Here is an 18,568-nt window from a genome sequence, read left to right on the forward strand (position 1 = left end):
CAAATTTCCACCAAAATACACTGCTGTTTAAATGTTTAGGGTCAATAATATATAAATAATTTTACTTATACTGTAATGTAGGGTTCTGGTCACACTGCACACACCCAATCTGGCAAATGTAGGCCATTATGATTTTTCTAGGAAATATGGTCTAGTGTGCCTACAGCACTTATGAAAGACAAAGGAAGCATAATTGCTCATGAGACAAAAATGGAAAATGAAGCATAGTGGAAGGGGGTGAGATTTTTCAGGATCTTATAATTCAGTGATAATCATAGTAGCCTACTAAATTAACAATACAGGCAAACCATATTGAGCTAATAATATCCTCTAAATCCAAAAGTTTTTACCATATGTCTGGCATGTACCCTTTCCAGCAGGCCGACCTACCTAAGCTTTATATCTCTAATAAACAGATTACTGTTGTGCTCAGGGGCATTGGAGAGCAGCTACTAGTTGGAAAGAATTTAATCGCCAGTAGCTGAGACTAGGTTCAAACGCAACATTATCATTATTATTGGAGATTTGTATCAAGATTTTTTCCACACTGAAAAGGTTGTTTCACCTCAACACGTTTGATGCATTTTGATCAATCTATATTTTGCATCTTACTACACCACCAATGATATCAGACTGGCATCAGCCATGATATTACAAGTCCAAACATCCCCTGAAGGCTAAACAGTTAATCACAGGCTGACACTATCCAGACACACATCATCAGAAGGCTGTACAGGATGCGTTAAACGCAGTCTGGTTCTGTGAGTCATAGAGGCTTAAAGACAAGATCATAACAGTAGTTAAATGACCGTAACAGACAGAAAGATGTGTCACTAAAGCAGGCATCAAGTGCTTCGAATACATGCGTTTATGGGCACAAACACCATGTGTAAATTTTCAAAGAGAGAAACTATAAGATTTATAGATGTGTAGATGTATAGATGAGTCCTCACTGCAGAACACAAGATCCAGGGGGGGCGAAGCTGGTTACAAATCCACCTTACATATACCCATACCTGTCTCCACCTGCTGATCCGTAAATCTACCCATCTTCGCCCCCTGGATCTTGTGTACTGCAGTGAGGTGCTACTGCGCAAATGCACTAGAGATAATTAGCGGGTTAAATATCTAGACCTGTCTGCGATCCAAGTCCTGCAGTGCGAAATGTGTTTTGACCGGAAATCACATCAGCAGCGACTGTTGTGTAATATCAAGAGAACAGCAATATGATGACCTTGAAAGTCATACAGCATGTGGGCAGTATTAGGCGCCGTGAAGTTAAAACATCAGTGATGTCAACCCATATGCCTGCCCTCAACCACTGAATCAGTGAATAGTGGGCCTGCAAAGGCAATCTGCCAAGAGATCCTATTGAACCCAACATTTTCTTAAACACATAATTTACCCTAAAACCCAAAAGACTTGCGAACCTTGCATTTTGCTGTCTTAATAGTCTCCCATATAATTTTATCAGCCAAGTGTTTGGCTGCAACTACAAGAAGAATATAATAGCAGTTATAGTTTATGTGCAGACAGTAGCATTTCTAGTCACGTCTCTAGCGCAACATCAAATTCTCAAAACTGGAAGCAGAAAGAACCCTTTTAGTGGCATTCTGTCTTGTGCCAGAGGCACTTTTGGATGAGCACTCCATGTCAGTGAGAATGATGCTAAAAAATACTAAAAATACATCCTTTCTATGGCTTCTGTCAATGCACTACATACTGTTATAGTGCTAAATATATATGTAATTTTTTTTACTTAAACAGACAAGTTCAGCCTGAATGATGACATGTCTTCGAACAGTTTAAGATAACAATAAATGAAAAAATGAAAGTATTGCATTAGAAAAGAGTGATAGAAAAACAAAATTTTTACACAGCATCTGAAATGTTGTTATGGTCATTTTGAAATGCCCAAACAAAGTCTGTTGTCAAAGTACAGTATTTGTATATTATTGCCTCCCAGAACTGTTTCACAGCTGTGTTCCTAAACAGCAGGCATCCACGAAAGCAATGACCACATTTATTGTGCTTCATCTGCTTGCTCTGAGGCACAAGTAATTGATTATATATGAAAATTCCTAGATTCAGTGGCTTCTCACACTTTTCTTAATGATATTTAGTACCAGTTTATCAAGACGTGATGATTTTGTTCTCTTTGATTCATTGGATGGAAACGTTTTTTATTCACAAATATTTTATGTGACAATTCACAACTTTGGATGAAAACCCAGAAACTACTTTGGAAAAGAATTACTGAGTTCAACTAACTGACTCATCAGTGATCCATCATGATGAACCAACTGAGCCATTTGAACCTTGGTGCGCACCAAACAAGTGGACCGAGGCCGCTAAAAAGATGCGTCTCGGGCAGTTTCCAAACATACTCTGGTGCAGTTTGAATTGAAAATAAATGCCACACGGACTAAATACTTCTAAACGTACCAAAAACAGGAAGTAATAACAAGATACGACATGACTTCACGAAGGGAACAAGTGGTGTATCCAAAAATGAGCAGAGGGCAAAAGTGGAGCAACGAGGAGGTAAATTGCCTTTTATGAGCTCTTTGTGAGTTCGCAGGTGGAGAAAATAAAAACATATACACACAACAATGACTGCACTTAGTCCAGCAAATGGCATTAGGTGTAGTCGACTCACAGTGGCACTGAACAGACTGATCAGTGACTGGGTTCATTGATGCTATGCACCAGCAGCACCGCTTTAAGTCGAGCGCACCTTTTCCTTTTGTTTGGGGTATTCGGTGACTTCCGTCACAAAATATACAAAATATTTAGACACATCTGTGGGAAGTAACAGGTGCGGGCAATATAGTAATCACACTTGCAACCAGTTAAAATGACTGCAACCAGAGAAAAGATGACTCAGCCTTTGTGTTGTGTGTCTCACTGATCATGGAGAAAAGAAAAAAGTGTAAAGAGTTGTTTGTGGATTTGAGAGAAAAAATTGTGGAAAAACATGGACAAGCTCAAGGCTACAAGTCCATCTCCAGAGATGTTCCTGTGTCCACTGTGCGCAATATTATCAAGAGGTTTACAGCCCATGGCACTGTAGACAGCAAAGGATTGTTTGAATGGTTGATAAAGAACCCTGATTAACTTCCAAACAAATTCAAGCTGATCTGCAGACACAGGGTACAACAGTAACAGCTTGCACTATCCATCGCCATCTGAATGAAAAGGAACGCTATGGTAGGAGACCACTGCTGACACAAAGGCATAAAAAAAAAAAAAAAAAAAAAGAAAAAAAAAAAAAAAAAAAAACAGCTGGAGTTTGCCAAAACTTCTGTGACAACACCACAATCCTTCTGGGAGAATGTACTGTGGACAGCTTTTTGGTAAAGGACATCATGGCACTGTTTACAGAAAAAGAAATGAGGCCTTCAAAGAAAAGAAACATGGTGTCAAACATGGTGGAGGTTCAAAGATGTTTTGGGGTTGCTTTGCTGCTTCTGGCACTGGATGCCTTGACTGTGTGAACGGTATTATGAAATCTGATGATTACCAAAGAATTTTGGGGTGCAACGTAGGGCTGCACGATAAATTGCATGCGATATCTTTGCACATTTTGTCAGTAAAGCCGGTTCTGTAATCAGCAGTAAATCTCCATCACGTACGTGCTACCAGATAGAGCAGCGTCAATACACAGAGCCGTAGTTCACCAACAAGCTACTTAAAACCACACAGACGATATCATCGATATTATACATCGATTTTATCAAATCGTGCTGTGATAATAAAGTTGCTTGCGTAGCTTCTCGGTGAACTATGGCTGTGTAGTAACATAAATGCTGCTACATCTGAAAGGACGTGAAAATACCAAATTTAATAACATGTTTTTACTTCAAACACTCTTCAAAACTTCAGTTGAGTGATTGAAACAAATCCTTATGTGAGATGATTCTTACACAGAATACGGCACACAACACATTTTATAGCATTCTAAGCAGTAATATAAGCAATGTCGTATAGCATTACATTATTATATATTGTATTATAATGAAAATTATAATAAGAAGTCAGATAAAATATATATTGTCGTAGTCATGTGTTTATTAGTTACGTTAAATCAATGAGAGCAGTTAAATCTTCTGTTTATTCAGCTGCAGCGATCGATATTTCCTGGATTTCTTCTTCGGGGCGTATTTGGAGTTTCCGCGTGAGAGCGCCCTCTGGCCTTCAGATGGTGATTTACTGCTGACGACAGAACCGTGCTTCATTGACAAGATGTGCGCATGAATATCTTAGCTTTTCTTAATATCGATTGCAATATTGTCGCAATTTATCATGCAGACCTAGCGCAACGTAGTGGCCAGTGTCAGAAAGTTGCATCTCCACCAGAGGTCATGGGTCCTCCAGCAGGACAATGACCAGAAACACACTTCAAAAAGCACTCAGAAATGGTTACAAACAAGCGCTAGACAGTTCTGAAATTACCAACAATGATTCCAGATCTGAATCCCATAGAACACCTGTGACGAGATCTCGAAACAGCAGTTGGGAGAAGGCATCCTTCAAATCTGAATGACCTGGAGCAGTTTGCAAATAAAGAGTGGTCCAAAATTCCAATATAGAGGTGTAAGAAACTCATTCATGGTGACAGGAAGCAACTGATTTCAGTTATTTTTTCCAAAGGGGGTGCTACCAAATAAAATTAAAGATAAGGGTGCCAATAATTTTGTCCAGTGCATTTTTTGGGTTCTGTGTAGAATTGTATTAGTTTTGACTTTTATTCTCTGTTTTTTGTGTTGTTCCAATGCAAAAAAAATAAATAAACATGTGAGTACCAAAACATTTGCATCTGCAACAATTTTCTGAGAGAAGGGTTGCATTTCCTGACAGAATTGCAAGGGTGCTGATATTTTTGGCCATGACTGTATCACTTTGCCTTTAGATTCTGTATCTTTAGGTTAGCTGTCAAAAATGCCAGTGTGAACACTAAGCGGACCAGGACCAAATGTATCATTTTTCTTTTTGGTCTGGACCAAATGAACCAAACAAACCAAACGACAAGTGTGAACATACCCATAATTGCTTATACATATTTCCCTTTGAGCTAACGGCTACTTCTTTTCATTGTAGTAGCAAGGAAAAGAGGGACCAGTACACTAATAAAAATGAGCCCTTTGTGTTTCACTGAGAAAATAAAATAATACGAATTTGAAACATCATGAGGGTATGGAAGGAAAGGAAGAGGGAGAAATACGTGTGAGGAATCCTCTTTTTGCAGGTGACACATTCTTTGATACAACTCCCATGAATGCAAAATCAACTCCCATGAAACTAGGAAAGTAGGGCAAAAACATATGCAAATATATCAGACTTACAGCAAAAATTCGTAACACTGCCCTTGGGGGAAGTGTGGGGGAAGCACCAAAATCACAAGAGACTCTGGAAAAAGACAAGTTCCCTGGAGTCAGAGGTTCAAAACAGAACTCAAGCGAGAAGATCAAATCCTATCCTATAGTCAGGAGGCTGATACAGTAATTAGCCAGGATTTCTAGGCCAACCTAACAGAGTCTTGGGGCTTGGGGATATTCTCAACATATTAGAAGCAAATGCTGTTATCCCATGGGATATGTTTAGGCTGTTATTCTCTCTTTTCAATGCAAGAGATTCTCAGTTTGTCTGAACAGCAAAATGTGAACATTCCTCTCTATATGATGCATGTTTCCAATTCTGTTATTTATTCAACAGAGCAATATAAGTTTGGTAACATAATATTGTCCATTTTTTACATATAAAACACCAATTATTAAAACAACTTTCCGTATCACTATGGCAAATTATTTTAGAGAGTTAATGGCTCAAACTTTCATTATTACTTATAAAATATTGCAGTCTTTGGCTGTTTGTAAGAAAAATGCATACAAAAGTAGTTCTATACACAGGTGTTTTAAGGACAAAACCGTTGAGGATGAACCGTTGAATTATTGAAAAATAATACACACCTGAGGAAGCCTCCTATCGTGGTGGCATTAACACCTTGGCTGTGCATTATTTTTTTTAATAATTCAGTGAGTTGCCATCAATTATTCCTTACACATTAAATTCTGAAAACTCACAACTCTAGTGGTAAAATATAGTCTTTTGCCTTGGCACAGTAGCTTCCATAAATTGCTCAGGAAAAAAATGGCTGAAATCCTGAAATACTGTCAAATCCCATCATTGCTTTTTGTCTGTACCAGGCAAGAGGAATACTGTGACTAACTCTCCTGAGCTTCTTTTTTCTTAAAGGGAACAAAGTCAGTGAAGAACAGGAAACAACCAGAGACAAAGGTCTGGCACCATTCTCTTTACACTCTTGCAATTTATAATATGATAAATAGCAATTATGGCATCTGATAAGAAAAGTTGCCAGTGTTACTGAGATTAATCCAATCTGCCATAGACATCAAATGAACAGACAATAGTTTAACTTAGAAACTTTATACATAGTTCCTTAGAGGCTCTAAACTTCAAATTCAGATGATAAAATATGCATTTCACAATCTCATAGCTCAAAGGTTTCCTTGAGAGATAGTTCTTTATTGACTCTCTGCTAGAGTTAAACTTGTCCCAGTATCTGAATCCCTTCATTTGTATGCCAAATACTTGAACAAACTTAGAAGTAGACTGGGGTGAAGAGGGCAGTGTGTAATCATATTCAAGTAGGTAGAATGCAAAAGCAGAGAGTACTTATGCACACTGCTGATTAAAAGTTGTCTAGAACGCTGAGAATGATGTGCAGTTTTGAAGCCTTGCATTTTACTAGATGAAAGGTCCAGGGGGCAAGAATAGCTGATCCATGACCTAAATTAAATTATAGCAGGATGGCAAGCACTCCTGAATGCAGTCCAAAATCTTTTGGATGGAGATCTTTAGGGGTGGGTGGTTAGAGGGAATCTGAGTTGCTAGGGTGACTGACCTTGGTTTAGAAGCAGGACGGGTTTTTTAAAATCTCTGAAAAAAAAAGTCTCTTATGCTCACAATGGCTACTTTTATTTGATAAAAAAAATACAGTAAAATTATTATTATGATTTAAAATAACAGTTTTTCATTTTAAAATATAACCTAAAATATAATTTACTATGAAGGCCAAGCTGAATTTTCAGCATTCATTACTCCAGTCATCAGTGTCACATGATCTTTCAGAAATCTAGTATGCTGATTAGGGGCTTAACATTTCTTCTTATTATCGGTGTTGAAAATGGCTTAATATATGCTGTTTTATATTACTGTGGAAAGTGTGATAATTCCTTCAAGATTCTTTGATGAATGGAAGTTTAAAAGAACTGTCACTTTTGATCAGTTTAATGCTTTGTGAATAGAAGTATTCAATTCTTTAAATAAATAAGACATCTTAATAACCCCCAAAAATTTGAATGTTAGTACATGATACTTGCAAGGAGGTCTATATAATATTGAGGTCAAAGCATTCTTAAGTCCCGTTCAAACTATAAAGATAACAATAAAGATATAGCTTTAAAAATCGTTCTCAATATAAAAGAAACAAAGGCACAGAGAAACAATATTGTTGGAATCATTTTCAAAACCATTTTTTCCAGCTGATGAATGATAAAACCATTGACAGCCAATCAGAATCAATCCTGCTGTAACAAGCTTGGGAATTTAAAGCAGCAGACTAACATGCCCTTAGAATAAACAGACAATATCGACCGCTGGTGTGGACGCTAATATAGTTATCTTTATAATTATCGTTCTTGGTGTGAACGGGCCTTTATTCACATTAATGGCAAAAACACCCATCTTTGCTGATGGGTGCCATGTTGTTTCAAGCCAATCATTGGAACCTAAATGTTATGAGACAAATCACATACAAATAACATTAAGGGAAAAACATTAGCCCATTTCATGCTTTATCAAGGGGGAAAAAAGAACTGTGCCACAGCAACCAACGAATATAATGAATTATGTGCAATTTACACCCTTATGTAAGGCATAACTTATCAAGCTGCAAAAAATATGAGCCTAAGTAAAATATTTTATGGCCTCAAAGCTAACACGACAAAATTCAATTTATTTTATGTTTGATAAGTTTAAAGCAGATAAGCAAGGTTACATGACTTCCAATTTCACAATGCTGAGTTCATAACAGCAGTGACAAACTGTGGGCTACAATTTCTTGTTCCAGTCACATCTCAACTGCTTAATTGCTCATATCGTCATAAAATAAAAACTATATTATCACCCAGTTATATATTTAAAGTTGCATATATAGCACTTCTAACTTCTAATCTGCTAAAAGCTACTGTAAGGCATGAAGCTACTATGACATTGAAAATTTTCACTCAGGATTTTCTGCAAAGCTACTTTAAAACAATGTGTACTGTAAAAAGTGACACACTTCAAATAAAACTGATTTGACATCACTGCACATCCAGACTTGATGAAATCAATGCTATATATTTCCAACACTGGATAAAGTTAATACACATCTCTATAAACCAGTTATTAGTACAGGCAAACATATAAGCTAGAGATTTCTGTGGACATCAGGTTCCTCATAGAAAGAGAGGAATTTAAAATGCAGCAGTAATAAATGGCACTTACCTTTAAAATTTCTCCTCGCTTGAAACTTAACTCATCATCCGCAGTAGCTTTGAAATCGTATTTAGCTATTGCCTCCATGGCATGGACTGTGTGGACGTGAGACAGATGTAAATCTCCAGAAGGAAATGCTTCTACAGGCAAAATAACAGCCCTGACAGATCTGTTTCAATCTCCTAATATTTGTCCTTGTCACTGCTGCCCGTGGAGTTTCAGATCTTCCTTGTTTGGGTGCTGTCAACCTGCAGACAGACATAAAGATTTAAACCAAATGTAGTGATCTATGCATGAAGCATCAGGAAAAATATATTTTTTCTCCCTTTTAATCAGATCTGGTATGAAGCAGCTGTGCAATGTATGCTAATATAAAGGAAACTGAATAACTGGGTCGAGCTGACGTTTTCTTGCAACTGACTATGAGCCAATAAGATGAATCAGTGGGGTGATGTGGGGTGCCTTGGTGATACTGGATGCTGGTGACGAGAGCTTGAATCATGCAGATCTTTCACATTGGTTGAAATACTGAAGACACAACAAGGGCTTTTACATGTTTACAAGTACAAACAAATTCTTCATTCCTGAGTGAGATGCCTTATTACAGACATTCATGTCAAGATCAAGTTTAGGCGTTTCTACGCTAGTGGTTGATGTTTGATTCATTCATACCAGTGACTCGAATCAGCTGCATCGACTCACTAGGAAGCTTCGTTTACTGATTCATTCAGAGGCCTTTTCAGTACGAGTGTTTGAATCAATCATTCACTCAACCGATTCGTTAAAAAACTCACTATCATTTAATAAAATGTATGTTTTTCTCGTTAACTGACAACAAAACAAATCATTCAACTGCTATTAATTTGAATAAGAGCAATAATATAAATAAAATAGTTACGAGTAAACGTTCTTACGTCATGTTAATTGTGTGTGGCCATAATTCTCCCTCCTTCTTCTCCTTTTTGTCAACGAACCGAATGAACTACATGTCCCTTTCTCCTTCAGTCGTTTAGCAGATCATTATTTACGTAAAAATGACCACTTATTTAAAATCGCCCTCGAACGAGATCCCTCGCTCATCCAGACCGTTCACGAATCGCGTTCGAACTTCGAAGTCATAATCCTTCAGTGACAATTCTCCGAAGCCGATTCAGTAAATGGGCGTATTCGTTCAAACGTTCCAACCAATTGAAATGCCCCTTTCACAGTCCATAATCGAATGTTATTAGCTGACGGTAGAAAATGCTACCAATTGAGTCACTCGCTTATTTCGACGAACAAAATACGAGTCAATGCATCGAATTGAACGAGAACGATTCGCTTAAAAGATTTGTTCACTTCGCTATTCTACACAGCCAGCGATGCGACATTTTATCACTTTACCTTTATAAGAATGTTGTCAACAAGCTGCAAACATTCAACGAGTTATCGAGTCCAGACTGACCTCCGGACAGCTCACTCCAAGGAAATCTGCAGTGGGCCCCGGGCGTCAGTCACGTCGTTTGCAGACAGCTTCGTTGATTGTAATAGGAGCATTAACGTTATAACGTTAGATAGTAGCTTCGCGTCGCTTGTCTGCAGCTGTTGTAATATAATCGGTTCTATATGTAAATAGTTAGTGTTAGAGGAACGGATTTGTTTAATAATAAATAAGCTGTGATTGTGAAGATGCAATCCTTTGTTTTGACACTAAACTTTTCAACCTTGTGAATCATACACAAACACCACTAGAATTCCCTTCGCATTTTTTCTTTCCCCTAACTAAATCTTTTGTATATATGTATAACTAGAAGTCTACCAAACTGACTAAAACGAAGCGAATACTAGTTATTCCAATGCAGACATTTTTCAGTCTGCTGATTAGATAAGGAAAACACTTACCCAGCGCACAGAGGTGCAGAGTATCCCTCTCCGATCCCTCTTACGCAGTGAAATGCAGAACTAAATAGAAACACCGCATTTTAACAACAGTAAAATCATGTTCATACGTCTTACTGTAGCAGTTAACGTTCCCGACTCCGGAGTAGCTCCGGGAAAAGCAAGCAAGCGGGCTGTTAATTTCCGCTTCCTTCGTGTAATGGTCCGCAAAGATGGAAAGGTCCAAACAAAAACTTCGCACAGCGAATTAATAGTGAAACTACACAGATGGACAGTGCACCACAGATCAGAGATTTGATTTAAACGCGCATATCCATTTTATGTGAACCTTGTAATCTCGCAGTGAGGACTGTAGTACAGATTGGAACAAAACAGAACAGATTGGTTGTTCCAGTTCTCTATGAGAATAATGCAGCTTGACACACAGATGAACGGAGCGACATCTAGTGGTTAAAGAGTGAAACGCTGGATCCCATAATTAAAAGAAAAGTCTTTTTACACGTTAATCAACGTTACAAAAAACGGAAAGTAAATTATTTTCAGTGGCATCGCTAAACATTTAGCCTGTAATAAGGTGGGTAGTTCATGTGGCGATATTGTACTCTTTTGTACTCTTTTTCGATATTGTAAAAAGGAAATAATGTAGATCCAAACGAAATATCTAACTGCGAAGATAAATATCTAATATGAAATTTAATGATTTATATGAATATGTCGAATACGCTGCTGCGTCAAGAAACTAATAGGCACAGCAACACTTGATAGGTTGGTGCATTAGTTAGAAAACATATTAGACCCACAGGACTCTAGAATCAATATTTGAAAAACTGCAAACCTTTAAAAAAGAAGACGATATAGTGATGCCCTGATGGATAGAGGTGCAGTTGCCATTCCATAACTGGAGGTGTCAGCTGGTGTCTAAGGACAGTGAGTGTTGACTAACTAACCTATCTCTGCCGAGACACTGAGACTTGCTGCTGCTTTTCAATCTCACGCGTCTTCATTCAAGTTTTCCGCGTTTTTAGCTTAAAGAAATCTGATATTTGTAAAGCCCAGGGTTATTGTTTCGTTTTTATTTTTATTTTTTATTTATTGCATATATCAGTGTGGTATGTAATGAGTACGGTAAAAAAATTGTGCATAGAATTATAATACCATAACTAGCAAATGTGAGGCGGTGACACAGCTGTGACTTTCACTGTGAGACTTTAAATTATTATTTGCTTTGTCTGCAGAGATAGATGTAGATACGGTATTTCTTTCACAATTTTAAACATGGACATTTCTGAAGATTCTGAAAACTCATCTCTGCTTCTCTTTAACTCGTCAGGACATATACAAGGTAGGCATTTATTTCAGAGAAACCGTATTGTGGAAGTGAATATGGAAATCCAGTTTGATTTAGAGCAATCAGCTGATTTATAACTGATGTTATAAGCTTTTTTTAATGAACTCTTAAGGAAAAGTAACATGCATTATAACATATTATCATTGTATGAACATATAGCCTTTTCTTTTTTTATTTTCTTTCACAATGTTTATTCATAAAGTCACTGCAGCTACCATTTCTTTTAAGTTTATCACCATAACAACTGCATACTAATTAGCATATAAATTAGCAAACTGCTGTTTAATGCTGTACACCATACTAAAAGTTTATATACATTTTATCATTATAAACACATGCACACATTACATCTGGATTTTGTTTTTATATGTGATGTCATTGTGTGCTTAGTGACCATGGGAGACCAGTATGGAAATGTCATCTTGCCCAGTATTTTTGGGACCATATGTTTTCTGGGCATCATTGGAAATTCTATTGTCATCTACACCATCATTAAAAAGACCAAATGCCAGGCTAAACAAACGGTACCAGATATTTTCATATTCAATCTCTCTATTGTGGATTTGCTTTTCCTCCTCGGCATGCCCTTTCTCATTCATCAGCTCCTCGGAAACGGATCTTGGTGTTTCGGAGCCACTATGTGCAAAGTTATCTCTGCCCTAGATTCGAACAGCCAGACAGTGAGCACCTACATCCTCACAGTTATGACCTTGGATCGTTATGTGGCTACTGTGCACCCATTCCGCTTTAACCATGTCCGGACGACCTGTGTTGCCAGTGGTGTGGTGGGGATGGTGTGGGTGCTTTCTCTCGTCTCCGTTACTCCTGTTTTAATGTACACTGGCTTGATGCCTCTCCACAACAGCCAGGTGGGATGTGCTCTCCTGCTACCGAATCCGTCCATCAACATCTGTTGGTTTACTATCTACCAGTTTGTGCTGGTGTTTGCTCTTCCGCTGATGATTATCTGTGTGGTGTTTTTTAAAATCTTGAAGCACATGTCTACCACAGTGGCACCTCTTCCCCCGAGGAACCAACAAGTACGCACTAAAAGTGTGACTCGGATGGCCGTGGCCATCTGTTTGGCCTTTTTCATCTGTTGGGCTCCGTACTACATCCTTCAGCTTGTCCATCTGGGAATACAGAAACCCAGTGCCTCATTTTATTATGTCTATCACGTTGCCATTAGCATGGGTTACGCGAACAGCTGCATTAACCCTTTTCTTTATATAATTCTAAGTAAGACCTTTAAACGGCAGTTTATAGTTGCTATACAGCCTGCGCACAACTTTCGGGTCAACCCGAGTAGCACGGAGGCCACTGTGTCCCTCCGTCTGGCAGCAGACTGCCAAAGACATATTCCTGCTAACAGCTCAGAGTAATATAATTACACAAACTAATTATGGTGATTACAGATGATTAAAGTGTGAGTATTTCATTGAGTATTTCTTGGTCCAGTTGGAACATCCGTAGAAGATATATATTTAGGCTTATGACAAGCAAGGGAATACCAAGCACAATAGAATGACTGACAGTCAGACAGAACAGTCAGGGTGAAGTGAAGAATCTTTGAGCAGCTGTGCTCTTACATGCTGACAGATGACAGTAACCATCACTGGCAGATCATAAAACAAATGCAGCTGCTTGTCATTAGAACAATACTCTGCTTCATTACTGTACATAATGTTGATTGAAGAAAATAAAAGCAAGATTAAAAAAAAAAAGGAAAGGGAAAACAAAGTGATGGAACAGTAGATTAATGTTTTGTCATCCTTGCGCTGCTCATTTGCATTATGCATTTGCATTGTGTATTCATACATCATTCCTTTATTGATGACCATGTGCACTGGAAAAAAAACTTAATGTAAATATGTGTACAGGTAAATGTTTTTATAATTTTATTTGATCCACTAAAATATTACTGTAAGTTATGTAAAGTGTGTGTGTGTGTGTGTATGTGTGTGTTTGGTTTATATATCCTGGTGGGGACTTAAACATGAATACACACACACTCATGGGGACTCGTGTCACTATGGGGAACTAAATTGAGGTCCCCATGGGTACAAAAGCTTATAAATCATACAGAATGAGTTTTTTTTAAAGTAAAAATGCTGAAAGTTTCCTGTGATGGGTAGGTTTAGGTGTAGCATTGGTGTAGGGCGAGAATATGGTTTTTACAGTATAAAAACCATTACGCCTATGGAGAGTCCCTACAAGGATAGCTGACCAGATGTGTGTGAGTGTTTTAACTTAGTGGAACAAGAAACAATTTAGCAGTAAGTGTTGAGTATTGTTATTGTGTTTGAAAATTTACTATGGTGATTGTGTTGGCAGACACCCTTGATATTAATAAAAAAGGTAAAAGCCAGTGTTTTTAACTCGCACACAAAGAAAATTAAAACTTACCATATGTTTTTAAGCATTTGGTACAAGTATACTTCTGTATAAGCAACTAGTCATAAGTGTAATTTCAACTTTTCAACAAAATCAAACCTCTACACTCTCTCTACACTCTTAATCAACTTTTATAATATAATTAAATGTATTTTAATATTTTGTATTGGGGAGGAATTCATTTAAGCACACTTGGTCTTAAAGTAGAAGTTCACTTCCAGAACAAACATTTACACATAATTTACTCACCCCCTTGTCATCCAAGGTGTCCATGTCTTTCTTTCTTCAGTCATAAAGAAATAATGTTTTTTGAGGCAAACATTTCAGGATTTTTCTTCATATAGTGGACTTCTATGGTGCCCGCAAGTTGGAACTTCCAAAATGCAGTTTAATTATAGCTTCAAAGGGCTCTAAATGATCCCAGCCGAGGAAGAAGGGTCTTATCTAGCGAAACAATTGGTTATTTTCTAAAAAGTTGACAATTTATATACTTTTTAACCTCAAATGCTCATCTTGTCTAGCTCTGCGTGAAATATGTGTATTCCGGTTCAAGACATTTAGGGTATGTCGAAAAACTCCCATCTCATTTTTTCCTCCAACTTCCAAAACGTCCTACATCGCTGCAAAAGTACCGACCTGGTATTTACAAAGTGAACGTGCAAGTATGGTCAAACACCCTTTAGAAAAAAAGGTAAAATAGCGATGTAGGACAATTTTGAAGTTGGTAGAAGAAAAAAGTGATGGGAATTTTTCGACATACCCTAACTGTCATAAACTGGAATGCGAGTTCACAGGTTAAAAAGTATATTAATTGTCAATTTGTTTTTTAGAAAATAACCAATCGTTTTGCTAGATAAGACCCTTCTTCCTTGTCTGGGATCGTTTAGAGCCCCTTGAAGCTGCATTTTGGAAGTTCAAACTCGCAGGTTCGCAAACTCTTTACGACTGAAGAAAGAAAGAAATAAACATCTTGGATGACAGTAAATTATCTGTAAATATTTTGTTCTGGAAGTGAACTTCTCTTTTAAGTCAGTGCAAGAATTTTTTTATTTTTATATTTTCGGATATGACACAATTTTGGGTCTGTTATATATGTAGCCTCTAGACTTGACACTCTGTTATGCCATTAATATCAAACATCATATTTTTTTTTTGTAATTGTTTGTACTTTGATATATTATATTGTAGACAGTTTGCTTTTCTTGAATCACTTGAGAATGTTTACTTAAAAATTAAGAACGGTTTAATCATGGTTTTGAAAGTGGTATTGAGAATCACGCAATTTCAATCATTATGGTATTGACTACTGATATTTTGCTGTTGTGACAATGATAGATAGATAGATAGATAGATAGATAGTATAAGTATTGTCAATGTGCTCATTTGGTGTTTAAGAAACGTTTCATATCAGTGTTGAAAAATGTGAGAATATATGAAATAGAAATATATGTATATTTGTAAACACACACACACACACTCAAATTATTGTTACTAGACTTTATTATGTCCTTTACAATCAAAATGGTACAATCATTCCTTAATAAAAGATATGAGTGTTTAAAAAAGAAGTTCATGTCTTTTTGAAGCTTTAAATGAAATGTGGTAATGTTGTGGTTCAAGGCTTCTTGAAATTCCTATTGAGAAAATAACTGGGAAAAGTACTTGGACACAATGCTGCTTGAGAGGTGCATGGACAGTTGTGCCCTGGTATTTTGTGTAAACAGAAAGATCCTTGAGTCATAAAAAGAAACTAAAAGAGACAAATGCTGCTTCAGAGCTGTCTCAATGTGTAAGGTATGAATACGTAACATTTTGTCATAGCAACAGACAGTCTCATGGTAACAGAGGCACAGAGGCATTTCTCCATACATACATTGCCCCTTTAAATGCCCAGTGTCATCAAACTAATCTCAAAGGAGAAGTTCACTTCCAAAAAAGAAATTTACAGATAATTTACTCACACCTTTGTCATCTAAGGTGTTCATGTCTTTCTTTCTTCAGTGATAAAAAAAAATATGCTTCTTGAGGAAAACATTTCAGGACTTTTCTCCATGTATAGTGGACTTCTATAGAAGCCCATGAGTTTGAACGTCCAAAATGCAGTTTAAATGCAGCTTCAAAGGGCTCGAAATGATCCCAGCTGAGGAAGGGTCTTACTTAGTGAAACGATTTGTTATTTTCTAAATAAATGTACAATACTTTTTCTCCTCCAACTTCAAAATCATCCTACATCGCTGCAGAAGCACTGACTCAGTGTTTACAATGTGAACGTGCAAGGAGGGTCAAACACTGTTTATAAAAAAAGGTAAAAACAGCAATGTATGATTTATGAAGTTGGAGGAGAAAATGAGATGGAAAAATTTGCATGTGCATCGCAGAGCTAGGCAAGTTGAGCATTTGAGGTTAAAAAGTATATAAATTGTACTTTTTTTTGTTTGTTTGTTTGTTTTAGAAAATAACTGATCGTTTCGCTAGATAAGACCCTTATTCCTCGGCTGGGATCATTTAGAGCCCTTTGAAGCTGCATTTAAACTGCATTTTGGAAGTTCAGACATGTGGGGACCATTTAAGTCCACTATATGGAGATAATTCCTGAAATGTTTTCCTCAAGAAATGTAATTTCTTTACGACTGAAGAAAGAAAGAACATCTTGGATGACACGGGGGTGAGAAAATCATTTGTACATTTTTGTTCTGGAAGTGCACTTCTCTTTTAACCCCCAAACTCCATAGATGAACAGATAATATACAACAACAGATTCATCAGACAAGATATAACCATGTACAAAATGTCTTGTAAATGTTGTTTTTTTTTTGTTGGCAGTATTTATGTGATCATTTGTAATATCAGCTTTTCACTTCAAGATGCCGCTAAAAGGCTGTAGACACTTCAGCAAGTCTAAAATGTCAATTGCTCATTAAAATCATTTCTGTGAAAGTCATTAATATAGCTTCTGAGTGTGGCCTTTTATCTTGAAAGCAAATGGATTTTTTCTATAATCACACTTCACTCCTATAGTGCACACACAGGTGCACTCTATAAAATGTTGATAATCCATAACAGGAAATATAAAAAAGGGTTTTGAAAAACATGTTGCAAATTGTTCTACATTTAAGGACTGTGTGTCATGCAGTGGAACCATGAAGTAAACGGTAATAACACATTCTGCCCACAGCTTGAAAATGTGACTGTGAACTGAATTGTTTGTTGTTTGTCTGCCACAACCTTATCGCCTGCATGGAGGAACTGCCACTCCACATACCAAAATACACACAAGTTTTTTTTATGTAAAAATAAATCATATACTTGTCACATTTTTATTTTCCAAAATGTTACTTTTTTAACAGCTATGTTTCTTCATTGTGATTTCAGACAATTGCATTGACCTGACATTTTGGACCTATTTCGATAAGTATTCAAATTAATTCATATTTATAATAGTCTCACATATTTATAAAAGTCACACTGATAATATTTTTAAATATATTAATAGATGCTGACACATAAAAAGTGTCATGTCATTGACCGACATGCTAAATTAAATAACAAATTCAGAATCTGAATCCTTTGAGTTTTATACATCGAGTACATCATTAGTGTTACACAATCTATTAACTAGGTATATAAAGATTTTATATAACTTTCTATGACCATCCTTCTCCTAATGATCTGTTTACCTGCAACACAAAAGTATACTTAAAGAAGTCTATAAAGCTTCATCCGTCTAGACTCGTCTCCTTAATGATGTTTCTGAGTATACTCAAGACAGAATACTCAAGATAACATAATTTAAGCTTCCTATTGCTGTGGTTACCTTGACATATGGTTAATAACAGCATATGGACCTTTCACTTTTTTGCAAATTGTTATATTTTTTCAAGAAAGTGAAATACTAAATCAAACATTCTCTGTAAAATTATGCAGTTTGGAAACTGAATAACCGAATAATGATCATATAAGACAGTCTCAGTCGATAATGAGATGCATCTGAATTACTAGGCATATATATTTGATAAAATACTCATATAATAAAATAAATAAAAACTCCAGTAACAACATCCCACTGGGGTCCTAAAGGGGTAAAGCCCCATTCCAACCTTTCACTTCAAAATACAAACATCTGACATAAAAAGTACACAATAAAGCAAACAAACAAGAAAGAAAGACATTTTAAAATTTCTAGAATAAACTGCAAGGTTTTAACTGCTTATTAATGTGTGCATTATAAACTTACCTTTACCCAGAGGTGTTTTTGACCTACAAGTGTTTTGTGCATGAATTTGATCTGGGATTATTTGGTTAGAAAGAACTGTTTTGATGGATGGAGATCTTAAAGCAGTTCAAAGGAGTTTTTAGGCTTTGATTCATGATAAAAATTTATGGTGT

At 36.7% G+C, this 18,568-nt stretch overlaps 2 protein-coding genes across 4 annotated transcripts in view; one reads left to right on the top strand and one right to left on the bottom strand.

The window, feature by feature from the left end:
• Positions 1-10,840, bottom strand: part of grb2a (growth factor receptor-bound protein 2a) — a 29,502-nt gene extending 18,662 nt beyond the window's left edge. Inside the window, exons 1-2 of one of the 2 annotated variants that reach the window (XM_051113094.1) lie at positions 10,444-10,840; positions 8,572-8,810 (exon numbers count right to left, since the gene is read on the bottom strand). In XM_051113094.1, coding sequence (XP_050969051.1) covers positions 8,572-8,649 — 78 coding nt within the window. In that variant the 5' untranslated portion in view covers positions 8,650-8,810; positions 10,444-10,840. Of the gene's footprint in view, positions 1-8,571; positions 8,811-9,476; positions 9,689-10,443 lie in introns of those variants that run through there. The other variant, XM_051113095.1, reaches the window with a different exon arrangement.
• Positions 10,841-11,270: 430 nt separating this feature from the next.
• On the top strand, positions 11,271-13,512 carry mchr1a (melanin-concentrating hormone receptor 1a). Of its 2 annotated transcripts, XM_051113207.1 has the most exons (3): positions 11,271-11,367; positions 11,676-11,782; positions 12,179-13,512. In XM_051113207.1, the coding sequence occupies exons 2-3, from the start codon at positions 11,716-11,718 to the stop codon at positions 13,168-13,170; spliced, it is 1,059 nt and encodes a 352-aa protein (XP_050969164.1). In that variant the 5' UTR covers positions 11,271-11,367; positions 11,676-11,715; the 3' UTR covers positions 13,171-13,512. The 2 variants fall into 2 exon arrangements, with proteins under 2 accessions (XP_050969164.1, XP_050969165.1); XM_051113208.1 differs by lacking the exon at positions 11,271-11,367 and having other exon boundaries at positions 11,624-11,782.
• The last annotated feature ends 5,056 nt before the right edge of the window (positions 13,513-18,568 follow it).

The sequence above is a fragment of the Labeo rohita genome, chromosome 6, assembly GCF_022985175.1.
Source record: "Labeo rohita strain BAU-BD-2019 chromosome 6, IGBB_LRoh.1.0, whole genome shotgun sequence".
NCBI classification, from domain to species: Eukaryota; Metazoa; Chordata; class Actinopteri; order Cypriniformes; family Cyprinidae; genus Labeo; species Labeo rohita.